Source organism: Protopterus annectens, chromosome 3.part0 (assembly GCF_019279795.1).
Source record: "Protopterus annectens isolate FY-2018-M chromosome 3.part0, PAN1.0, whole genome shotgun sequence".
In the NCBI taxonomy this organism is placed as follows: Eukaryota; Metazoa; Chordata; order Ceratodontiformes; family Protopteridae; genus Protopterus; species Protopterus annectens.
In genome coordinates, this window is record NC_056731.1 from 18,933,328 (window position 1) to 18,946,339 (window position 13,012).

The following is a 13,012-nucleotide window of genomic DNA, read 5'->3' on the forward strand; positions in this document are numbered from 1 at the left end:
CTGAAAAATAGTGTAGTAATTAGGTATGAATGCTGTAATCAGTCCATGCTATAGATTTATGAAAAGCAAAATGTGGCAATCTGTAAATAAAGGTTGTGGTTGCTGTTTGTATAAAACATCATACCTCTTTGCCATGTCTTCCATTTTCTCAGGATGTTTAAAAGTGCTCATTTGCAGAAATGTACGCCCTAGAGTTCACACACTAACTTGCATATATTTATTAAATGAGCAGACTCACACACATATTTCACTGTTTGCATTATTTAACCGTAAAATGTTTCATTTGTTATTAGCTTGGATCTTGTTTTTCCTTCTGTCAAAACTATTAAATCTTCCCTTACCTCAGGAGCCATCCAAAATGGTGTTCCAACTGATGTGTTGCGACGAAGGCGAGTGTTTGATAGCTGAGCAGAAACACCTAGAAGATAAAAAGGATGACATTAACAAACAGGAACTATTTATTTATTTATTTACTTTTTTATTTATAGCAAATGATACAGTATGGCCATTCTGTCCATCAAAAATTCATTGTGTTCTTTTGTAACAGATATATAAACATAGTAATGAAATGAATTACTTTTCTGAATATTTGTTGAGAATATAATATTTTTATTGATCTTGACATGACCTACTAAACTACACTTCTGATTAGTTTCATTGTTTTTACTGTTATCAAGTTTCTGAACTAACAAACATTAATTTTGAATCCTTAAATATATACAAGAAATATCAACAAATTACTATAACATTAATATATAAATAAGTAAACACACAGGGAAGTGGGTGATCAAAAATATGCAATCAACCAAAATAAATAATTGCATAAATAACTGAAACAAGTGCATACATTTGTAGACAGAGTCGAAGTCAAAAGTACCTAGTAAATCCTTATAGTACATTTTGATTTGTATTCAGTGCAAAACTGAAAGGATTATTTTTCAAGTTGTGCTACTCTAGAAAAATCATACTTGATAAATAATTCTGCTCACTAACTCATTTACATTGTCAGCCCAGTTTGAATGACAGAGAATGTTACACTATACTTATGAAGTAAAACAGTTAATTTCATTAAGTTCAGCAGACTTCAACTTAGCAAGAACATAATCATATAAAAATACAAGTAAATACAAAATACTTGGAATGTATTCTCTGACCAACTCGAATGTTCTTGCATATTTATTGATAGCTGCCTTAGTTACTCACTCTTTTCTATGCTGAGGGAACATCCCTTCTAAAGCTAAATACTTAAGTAGCTGTTTTTTTAATTGTCATTTATTGTAAATTAATAAATAACCGAGTTGGCACCCAGTCAGATATTACTTTGCCACATTTATGCTACTAGCATATGAATCCTGTGCTCATCCCTCATTATTGCATGGATCTCTCACCCTTGTGTTCAGTTAGACTGTCTCTCTTATCTTTTATAACTCATCTTAAAGTTGATTGCATAACAAATGTTTATGCAGTTCTTTTTTCCTTAGGATGGAGATTGTAAATGGTAATATTGTCTATTTCTGAAGTCACACAGCCATATGAAAAGGTTTCACACAAGAAAAAGAATAAACAAACTGATTAAAAATCAAAAGAGGAAAAACCACACTGAGACTCAGAAGATAGTAGTTGTAAGTGCTTTCGTTTACAGGTCTGTTGAAGTTTGCTAACTTTCAGCATATGAAAAGGTTTAAAAGATCACCTACATCAAAAGTCTGTTCTTCTCCCCAAGTGCATGATTGCAATTACTAAAACAAATAAATAGAACAGTCATTATAGTTTAAAGTCTAACCAAATGCAGAAATTAAACAGTGTGATAGTTTTGAACAAAAATATATAAAAAAGAAACCTTTTCAAAATGTCATTTCATGTTATGACCACAATAATGCAGTCTGTGATGGTGACACAGCTGTAACTACAAACTGCTGTACTCAGGACTCCATCAGTGACATAAGACAGACTCTGCCACTTAAACTGCGCTACACTCGGAGTATGACTTATGAGTCCAGCAGCATTCCTAAGGCAACTGCCCCAGGCGTAAGGTGTTGGGGGGCATGATCAGCCAAGATTCTTCATATTGACTACCACTGCACTAGCCTTAGCCATAACGTTTATAGCCTGACAAGGATATAACAGCCAGACAGCTCCCAAAACTTCAGGTCACCTTCTATGCATTTAAACTGTCACGTTGCTTGAGCTGAGCTGACTAAAAGACAAGTATGGGTACACACCCCTTCAGTGTTTTCCTACTGCTGAAGAGTATGCTCCTCTGAAGCTTGCGAGGATCGATGGTTGGAGTATGCTTTCCTTAGCTGGGCAGGTAAATTCTCTTTGGGGAAAATCCTTCTATTTTCCTGTTTTTTATTGATGTTTTATTACCTTCTTTTTCAGGAAAATTATTTTAAAACTTGGAATGCTGTGTTTTAATGGATTGTCTTGAGACTGTAACATACTTTTAAATGGATCACTTGTTTTTGTCAGTTTAAAGGTAATGTTAACTAACTGATGAAATATTGTCCATGGAGAAATTGTGATCATTTTCTATTGTGAGGTTGCCATGGTGTTTGAAAGGGCTTTTTACTGTGTTTTTTCTGTTAAAAAAGTACCTTTTGTGGACTCGTAGTTTTCCTGGCATATATTGTTTGTTCTCCCTCAGGATGGAGGCAACATATTTGGCTTGGCATTGAACAGATTATCAATCCTGCAGTCGCTCCTTCTTCCAGCCACAAAAAAGAAACAGTTAAACTAACAGCCTTTCCCACCACATCAGGCTAGCAATTTGCCTAAGCTGCATATGGGTGACTGCTGTGGACATTTGTTGTAGCTCAGACCAGTCACCTTTTAATCCAAATCCATCTGGTGGAGCACCTACAGCAACTATGGACCTAGGGTTAGCCATGTCCTCTGCAGCTGCTGGGGTCTTGTCAGTGGGCAAGGGAGAGCCACTCTTTTTGTTCCTGGGAAAAAGAACAGGGAGGCTGTGCCCATCTCTGGAGAAGGAGCAGCTGTCATTAGTAATGAAGCTGGCCCCATTTTCCTGTCTAAGAAACAAAAAAAAAACAAACACATATCTACTCCTCCTCAAATTTCTTTGGGTATTGGGACTAGGTCAAGGCATGATTCAAGCTATTGTTCCTTCTTGTGGAGTAGTTTCTGGCAAAAGAATGAAAGCAACATGCCTAGTTTCCTGAAGAGATTCAAGATTCTGAATCTGAACATGAAGATGGAAGGATGGATTCAGGGTTTTGTCCTTAGATTTCTGATTCAGAATCAGAGGAAAGCTCAGTTTCTGATGCTCTTTGTGGGGGTTTCTCTTTCTCTGAGAGTATTGCTAGAATGTCCCAGTGTTTTCATGGGGAGAACACAGGGGTTTGTCAGTCTGTCAGAAAATACTATGAGTGGTTACAGAAGGAATTTCCAGAACCTACACCCATTCCTCCTGTACTGTCTGCTTTAGAGGATGTGTATCTTACTGCCTGCAACTTTCCAGATAGTCTGCCAGCCATGCCTAAAAAAGGCAGACAGGATGTAAAATGTTATTTAGTTTTTTAAATTTTCCAAACCTGACCCAACCCAATCCTACTCTATTGATAGGTATAAGAATAATGCATACCTCTGCAACTTTGAATTCTCAGAATTTTAAATTATTGGGCTCATATGTGAAAGTTTATTCTCACATACTGCTAAACTATGAGAAATGTTTTATTTACAGTTTTTTCTTGTAAGGAAAAATCTGTTTTAAATAACTTAGTCTCTTCTATTGTATAGGTCACTATTCATTGTTTGCAGTGTATATGACTCTGTTAATATTTCTTCTAGGGCTATGGCCATTGGTAATGTTTTAAGGAAGTTTGCTTGCTTCATTCTCAAAACTTCTGGATGATGTAACAAAATGAGATTTTAAATTCTCCCTTGGATACATGTTTAGAGTATGGTCCCGCTGCTGCAGGTGACCAAAAAGCGAGAAGAAAGCATCAAGCTGATCCAGGGAATCACCAAGAATTTTCAGACCTCCTTTTTCAAACTGTCCAAGGGATTATCTTTCTCCTCATCCAATTTTGGCAAAAAAACAGAATAAATAGTCTCAACAGAATTAGGTAAACAGACACTTAAGAATAAAGTAGCAAAGAGGTTCTAAAAAGAAGTCTCAAACCTCCCAAGACCAAGGACATTTCAACAAGTCTGAATGACTATTCAAAAGATCTTGTGACCCCTGCCCACCCTGGCCCTCTTTCTCCTTCAGAAAGTCTGAATCTCCAGTTTCTGTTCAGCAACATACTGTCTTACACAAATGGGATGTGAGAATAATTTATCAGGCTAACAGATGGCAGTGGGAGGTCATTCCTCATACTAGAGGACAGATTGTTTTGTTTCCACCTGTTCTTCATCACATGCAGTCCCAAGGAGCGACAGAACAAGTTCTTCCTTCCCAGGAGGAGAGAGGGTTTTATTCAAGGATATTCCATTTTCAAAAGAAAGAAAATGCTTGCAAATCAGTTTTTGACCTTTCTTTCTTAAACCTACTTGTGATAGTGCCAAAATTCAAAATGATGTCAATTCAAAACCTGGTGCCTCTTCTTCCACTTACACGTTTCTTGGTAACACTTGACTTAAAAGATATATATCACATTCCTATTCATCCAGACTTCATGTGTTTCTTAAGGTTTTGTATGTCTGGTCACATTATCAGTTCTCCACCTTACCATTTGGACTATCCACCTCACCAAGAGTGTTCACAAAGTGTCTAGCTCCAGTTATAGCTCATTGCAGGCTGCAGTGTATCCACATTTTTCTGCATTTAGGCAGCTTGTCTATCTTTGCCAACTCTTTTTCAATATGTCAGGAATCCTTTTCTTGGGTGAGAGATCTCTTGCACAAGCTGGTATTCCAAGAGAACATTCAAAAGTATTTTTTGACTCCCTCACACAGTATTGTGTTCCTGGGATGTTAATTAGGCACCTCTGTTCAAAAGACTTTTCCTCCACAGGGAAAACAGATCTTTATTTAGAATTATTATTATTTATTTATTTAAAATTATTTATTTATTTATTTATTTCTAAGGTTTTCCACTCAGACTTCGGTTACTGTTTGGGAATACTTCAGGATTTTGGGTCTCATGGCATCTATGAGTCTCATTATACCTCTGGCAAGACTTCACAGGAGAAAGATATGATTGGATCAGAAATCTCTTTGGTCCCAGTATCAACACCCTTTATTTTTTCAGATCCCAGTACTGGGGTTTGTCAGAAGAGAAATCACATGGTGGAGGCAACAGATATCCTTAAATGAAGATTTCACCTTGCCCCTCCCTGCTCCAAAGCAGTCAGTCACCACAAATGCTTCAGCCTTTTTTGGGGAGCAGTTTTAGGAGAGATAAATGTGCAGGGAGTGTGGGGCACCAAGGACAGATGCAAGCACTTAAATATCAAGGAGATGACCGCACTGATTAAGGCACTTGATTCTCTGAAAACATCTGTGGCCCCCTGGGACCTCTTCAAGTGGTTACAGACAATACCACTGAGATGTGGTACATCAACAAGAAAGGGGGAATCAGGTTGTACCCCCCTTTGCAAACTAGCCATGCTAACCTATGATATAGCTTAACAGCACAATCTCACTCTACAGGCATCCTATATTCCATCAGAGCAAAACTGTGTAGCAGACAAGCTGAATAGCACTAGGGAAGGCCCTCGCAAATGGAAGCTAGATCAGGAGGTCTTCCAAGACATGATCCATCTGTGGGAAATTCCTCAAGCAGACCTCTTTGCCTCCTCTGTAAATAGTCAAATTGGAAAAATCGAGCTCCAGGACTCCATGCAAGAAGGTATGAAAGACAGATTCCTTTTATTTTATTTTCTTTTGACACAAATTCTCCTGTATGCTTTTCCACCATTTCCACTAATATCCAAGGTACTTGTCAGGTCAGAAGGAATCCTGTAAGATCATTGTGGTGACTCCCTATTAGACCAAGAAACTGTGGTCGTCCCTTCTTTTGAAAATGGCCAGGAGCAATTATCACCTCACAGAATGGATCAGAACAGTGGTGTTTGATACATCCTGACATCAATCATCTTTGGTTGACTGCCTGGATGATAGTGCATTAATTCCTCTTAGGCACCTGTTTTGTGAGGACATGCAGTGGATACTAATGGAGGCAAAAAAGCCTGCTACTAGAAAACAATATACTAGCAAATGGAAAATGTTTCTAGTTGATGCAAACAACATAACCTGCATCCATTCAGGACTAGTTGTTCTCTGGTTCAACAATATTTGTGTGAGTTACTGTCCTATGGCCTTTTTTATTTCTCTATGAAGGTTCATTTATCAGCCTTTTCAGCCTGTCTGCCCATGGATCTTTCTCTTTCAAGGCAGTCACATGTGTAAATGTTCTTAAAAGGAGATTTGCATAAGATGACTCCATGTAAACCTGTGCCTCTCCTTGAGATCATAATTTTGTGTTAGAGAAACTAACACTTGCTCCATTTGAACAGCTAACCTGGCTGAATTCATGTTCTTAACACGAAAAACAGTTTTAATGATTACCCTGACCTTTGCAAGAATGGTATTTGAGTTGCAAGCTCTTGGCGAGTCAACCCTACCTCATTTCTCACAAGTACAGAGTTTCTCTGAGAACTTTTCCTTCTTTTATGCCTAAAGTTGTATATGAGTTTACATTAAACCAGACTATCTGTCTCCCCATTTACTTTCCTGAACCTAAAATGAAGGGGAAAGGATACTCTATATCTTGGATGTCCACAGACAACCCTGGTACTAACTTGACAAAACTTAATCTTTCATATCTTTGAATCAATTGTTCATTTCTTGTGAAGGTAAAAAGAGACAATCTTTGCAAAACAGTCTATTTCCAAATGGTTGCCTAAGGATATTAGCTTTTGCTATACTTACCATGGCAAATCTATTCCAGGCAGGGTCAAGGCCCACTCTACAAGAACCTTGGCTTTTTCTATGGCTTTTTGGAAAAGGTTGGATTTCAGAAGTGTTCTAAAAGCCTCTACTTGTACTCTGTACATACTTTTACAAAGCACTGTAAGCTGAATTCCTTCTCTAGGTCTAGATCATGTTTTGGGTAGGACCATTCTTCAGGGGCTCCTGGATGCTTCTCCTTCCACATCTGAAATATAGTTAGCTATGGTAAGCTACTCGTATAGCTATGGCTACTGCAGCAGTTACCAATATGAAGAACATAGTACAGTTGTGTAAGCTGAACCTACCATAAGAGTAGATGTCTGAATGATCACTTCTGCAGTAGCCACTCCCTCCCTCCATCCTTCTTGTTTTTTGTTCTGTTTTTTTATGCCAGGGCGTGGACATTTATTTTTTTTGTAATTCCTAGCCTTGCCCTTTCAGGCCTCAGCCTCCCTCTGTCTGCTAACAGGGAAGCTCTGAAGGGGTTTGCACCCAAATTTGTCTTTTACTTAGCTCAGCTCGAGTTGCTTGAGAGTTTGGGTACATGGAAGGTGTCCTGAAACTTTGGAAGCTAGCAGGCTGTTATATTCTTGGCAGGATATATGACAAATTGTTAAGGCTACTGAAGCAGTGATCATTTGAATATCTATTGTTTATAGTTAAACTCACTAAACTAGGTATAAATCCCTATGTCACAAGATGGGTTGTCAACTGGCTCTCTGACAGAACCCACACTGTAAAAGTTGCAGAGTCCAAATCTGCCTTCAAACCAGTGACAAATGGAGTACCACAGGGTTCAGTCCTAGGACCTCTCCTGTTTGATATCTACTTCTCTGAAGTACAAGCTAACACAGAAGGCCTCTGGCTAATGAAGTTCACAGATGGCTGCAAACTAGGAGCTATAGTCGAGTCCCCAAATGATGTGGACATCCTATAGAAGGGCCTCATTGAGACAGATGCCTGGTCTCAGAGCCATGGCCTCAAGCTCAATGCCAAAAAGTGCAGTGTTATCCGCTTTGGTAAAAACTCTGTACCTATGAACTACCACATAGGCAGCAGTCTTCTTAACACCAAATGTGTAATAAGAGACCTTGGGACCCAGGTGGACAGTAGTCTCTCCTTTGATAATCACATTGCCACAGCAGTCAGGAAATCCTTCTACATGGCACACCTCATCACAAAAGGGTTCTCATCCAGGAAAAAAGAGGTCATTGTTCCCCTCTACTCGACACTCATTAGACCCATTATAGAGTACAACGCCCCTTTTGGAATGTACATCACAAGACATCTGCAGCAGCTGGAAAGGCCACAGAAGTACCTCACAAAGAGAATTACTGGCCTCAAACAGATGCCCTACACTGATCGTCTCAAAAAACTCCAGATTTACTCTGTAGCATATTGCCTACTCCGAGGTGATCTCTGCCTAAGATATAAAGCTATTTTAAACCCAGAGCTGTTGGACATGCTACACCTAAAAAAATCCCAATCCTTCCGAGCTACACACTCTAGGGACCTAAACCTTGTCACTACAATAAACAGAACATGCTGGAGGGATAGATTCCTGTCCCAGAGACTTCCCATACTCTGGAACAGGCTACCCATCTATAGCAAACAAAGCTCCTCATTAACACTCTTCAAGAAAAATCGTGATGATTGGATGGGAGATAGGAAATTCACCCCAGGGATCACTTCTGTGGCTCTGCTTGACAGGGGCACAGGAAATTTACTTTCTTGGGTTGGTGTAAGCCAGGGAACTTTGTTGGCTAGGCTTACTTATCTCTTGGGCCGATAGCCTAGTACCTACCTATGAACCTATGGTAAGTTCAACTTATACAACTGTACTTTCCCAATCTATCTTTAATGATATTGCATTTGCAGTCAAGCGTGAGTGCTGTATTGCACTGTGTATGGTCTAAACTGTAGCAAATGCTTGCTACATTACAGCAAGAGGTTTGCTGCAGTTTAAAAGTAAAAAAATATAAATTCCTTTTAATCTAAAATCTGCTGTCTGCAGAGCTCCATGCAGGAAGGGTACACACTGTAGCAACTGTTTGCTACATTTCTAACAAACAGTTTGCTATAGTTTATAAGACACATTTATGTTGAAGTAGTGTTGGGGGCAAGGCATGTCATGCATCTGGCCACCTGGTTGGTGTGCCTGTAGAAGGAACTTCCTTTTTTTTTTTTTTTTTGGCTCTTCACTGGCAGAGCTGGGGGGGGGGGGGGGGGCATATAATGTATAAATCGGCTAATAATTGTTGAAGAGCTGAGGGTTGGGGCTCTGGTTCATAATACCAGCCCAAGGTGCTATTTGAACCAACTATGCTTCTGTATGAGTCTGTTATGAGATGCAGCACCTATGCACAGGTGACCTGAGACAGTCACTACTAACACATAGTTTATACAGGAATAATTGCTGAAAATACACTACTGATATCTGCTGACTCTGTTATTTCAGATTCAGAACTTCTAGACTGAGCGAAATGTGATTTATCATCTGAGTCATGCCACATTTCAAAAAACCTGCAACATAAAATCTGGTATCCCTGGGTACAGCATTTCAGTATATCATGCCCGAAATCCCAGATTCTTCAGTTACATAGTGAGTTAGAAATGAATCACCTGATACGTCATGCTTTCTAGCAAGAGTATTGTATTGTATTGTATCTCCAGCCAAAAGTCCCTTTAGTTACAGTATCTCAGGACTTTCATAATTTAGACTCAACCCCCTAAATCTCATATTTTAAAAGTATAGAGACTTAGAAGTCTTTCAAATGGCATCCTATACCTCTTTATACACAAATTCAGAATTCTATCACTTACGATTTAACACCTTCAGGCTCAAGGAATCAAAATTCTGTCAACTAAAGACACATTGCCTTTATCATGCTACAGCAACCTGAAAGGATTCAGAAATTATGTAAACAGATACAGAACTCCAACAACCAAGATACAATGCCTTTAGGTAGAAACAATCAGGACTCCATCAATAAGAGTCAGTGCCTTCAGCTAGACATCATACTTAGTACCTGAGTTGGTTTACTATTGTTTGTGCGAACGACATTCTGTCGGCTGCAATGTGCCGAAAAACAGAATGTCGAACGCACAAGCACTTTTGCTCCAGATAGTTGACTCCACTTATGTGAATACACAACTGCATTCGCATAAGTGGAATTCGACTATCTGCATGGAGATCGTGGTATAGTGGGGGTGTGTGAGGGTGCAGGGGGGCTTGCCCCCATGAAAAACGTGATAGCTGTATAGGAGTTTGATTTACATCAGCTCCTATACAGCTATCACGTGGTGGTTTTGACAACAATGTCGAGTCAAATACATCGAGCATTTGGTTCAACATTGTAATTTTTTTTACTTTCGGTATTACCATTCGCTTATTTGAACAGAAAATGTTTTTCCGTTCAAATAAACAATAGTAAACCACCGGAGTTTTATCCTGCATTGGACATTATCACCACAAGTCCAATATTTTCCATAGACTGACTCAGGTAAATTGACCTGAGACTCAATGCCCAAATTGTAACTGCTTAAGTATCTACCACATAGACATAAACATTCAGACACATGGTCTCAGGAGTTGCCACATGATGTTCTTCATAGTAATGCAGAGAAACTCACAATTCCATTGCAGAGATCCAGGTCATTCAGGTGCAAAGATGAACTCTGAAAACTAAAGACACATTGTGTTAGGCGCTGTCACAACATCAGGTATACGGACTCATATAAAACAGATTCCCTTCAGGTGTGTAGACGGAGATCTCCAGTAGTGGCACATGGTGCATCCAGGAGCAGGAAGGCAAGACTCCACAGCTGACATTCCTTCCTCTCAGGTATAGTTGAGATGCACTCGTTGAAATTAAATCTACATGAGTGTCAGCACTTCCATGTGCTCTGATTGCATTTAGGTAGACTGGATTCTGTTACATGAGGTTCAGCTCATTGATGGTATGTTATTTAGGACGACACCACCATAAACCCAAACCTTCAGGTATGGCAGTTAGGAGTTAGTGTTTTCATATATGATAACTTTGTAGGTGTGTGCCACTCAGGTTGTTGTAATTCTTGGTGTAAGAACTTCAAATCTAGAGCATTTAGACTAACTGATGGAAAAAAAAACATAATTTGATAACCACTGCCTTTAAGTACTGGCATTCAGCACTTTGTCATCAAAAGCACTTTTAAGTGCAATGTCTCAGGGCATTCTCATCTGGGATCATTATCTTTAGGACTAGCTGCATGATGTATAGATTTTGTAGTCCTACACAAAAGATACAGTCCCTTTATGTACAGGAGTACAGCAGTGTGACAGCTATGATCAGTGACCTGTAATAAATACAGGGGTGTATTACCTGAAATATTTATCAAAATGCCATCTCATACAGGGCTTCAGAATTCTGCCATGGGAGATCCAGTAGATTAAGATATAGTGACTTGGTGCCCTGCCAAGTGAAGCCACTGTCTTTCAGGTATAAGGGCTCTTAGCCACAGTACTATCAGGTACATAACATCCTGTAGCACACAAACCCACGCACATTCAAGCTTGCACGGCCCAACATCATCTTAGGAAACAAACAAAGGCCAGCAAAACGGTTCCAAAGGCTTTATTGGAATAAAGTAGGTGCCAAAAGCACCATAATACTCTCACCACAACAGAACAATATGTTGAAACATAGCCTCAAACTAGTTTCGGTGAAACACCTTCTTCAGTGAGGGCACATAACAAAGACAAACTCCATTGAGCACACTCCATATTTAAATATAATTCCACAGCCAATTAACAAATGGCTTTCACTTAACTGCATGTAATTAGTTTAAAGTGTGCAGAACCTTTGTTGAATAAAATGCACTTCCCATAATGTGTTGATCTAATCAGTTATTCAAAACACAAAATATAATATTATGTACATAACCATATAATCATAAATAAATAAACAAATGTTACAAAATATAATGTGTAATACAAATATAAGGTAAATTATAAATGGTCATTTAGTCCAGGTGGGAATAGAGCTCCCAAATGTATGATCCAGTATTTTTCTTTGTTAGTAAGAATACTTGGCCAACCCAACTGATTCTGTCTATTCCCCTGTATTTTATCAATAACTGTGAATATAAATTTCGCAGATGGATGTTTAATGGAATGTTGGTATAAAGCGTTACTGATTTTATGATTCCGAATATCACTTCGATGTTCCCCTATTCTGATTCTGAGAGACCTAGAGGTTTTACCTACATAGAAAGCTTGGCAATGGCATGTAGCTAAATAAATCACCCAACTAGATGAACAATTGGCAAAGATGCGAGTGTCATATATCTTACTAGTATTGGCACTGGAAAATTGTTTAATTTTATTGACATTTCCACAAGAAGAACAGTGACCACAAGGGAACGTCCCCAAAAGTTCACCCCCAGTGATAGTAAGTTGTCTAGATGTTTATAGTGGGAAAATAGCATGCCCAAAGTTTTCCCCCTCCTGTAAGAAATAGAACATTGTTCAGTCAATATATGACGGAGATGGTCATTAGCCAAAAGTATGTTCCAATTATTGTTCAACACATTTCTAATAAGTTGGTGATTTTTCCCAAAAGTAGTAATAAATCTTATGGTATCATCCATAACACCATCCTTCTTTTTGTATCGTAAAAGATCCGATCTCTCATATTGATCTGTCCACACCCTTGCTCTAGAGATGTCCCTATCTCTTATTTAAATCCTGTTTATGCTTGAAGAGTGTAATAATGTGTTGAACTGTGGATATTTCCTATGTATTTTTGTATTTAGGGTATTGTCCTCATATATATACCCAGAACATCCAAAAAGTCAATAGTTGACTTATGATATGTTATTGAAAATTCAATACCCCAAATATTATTATTCAAATGTTCCACAAATTCTAACAAATAGCCACCATCCAGCAATCATCAAGATAGTCTCCAAATGTCCATCTCAACTAGATATAAATAAGACATTCCTCCAAGTATGCCATAAAAGAGATGCGGCATATATTGGGGCAAATAGCTGTGCCTCTCAATTGCCAATAACAATCACCCTGAAAGAAAAAACATTCTTATTGAGGACA

The 13,012-nt window shown here is 38.6% G+C and overlaps 1 protein-coding gene across 1 annotated transcript in view; it reads right to left on the reverse strand.

Moving 5' to 3' along the window:
* Nucleotides 1–13,012, reverse strand: part of MYO3A (myosin IIIA) — a 2,697,794-nt gene that overhangs the window by 1,657,636 nt on the left and 1,027,146 nt on the right. Inside the window, exon 6 of the mRNA XM_044064554.1 lies at nt 342–418. Within this exon, the coding sequence (XP_043920489.1) occupies nt 342–418 (77 nt within the window). The remainder of the gene's footprint in view (nt 1–341; nt 419–13,012) is intronic.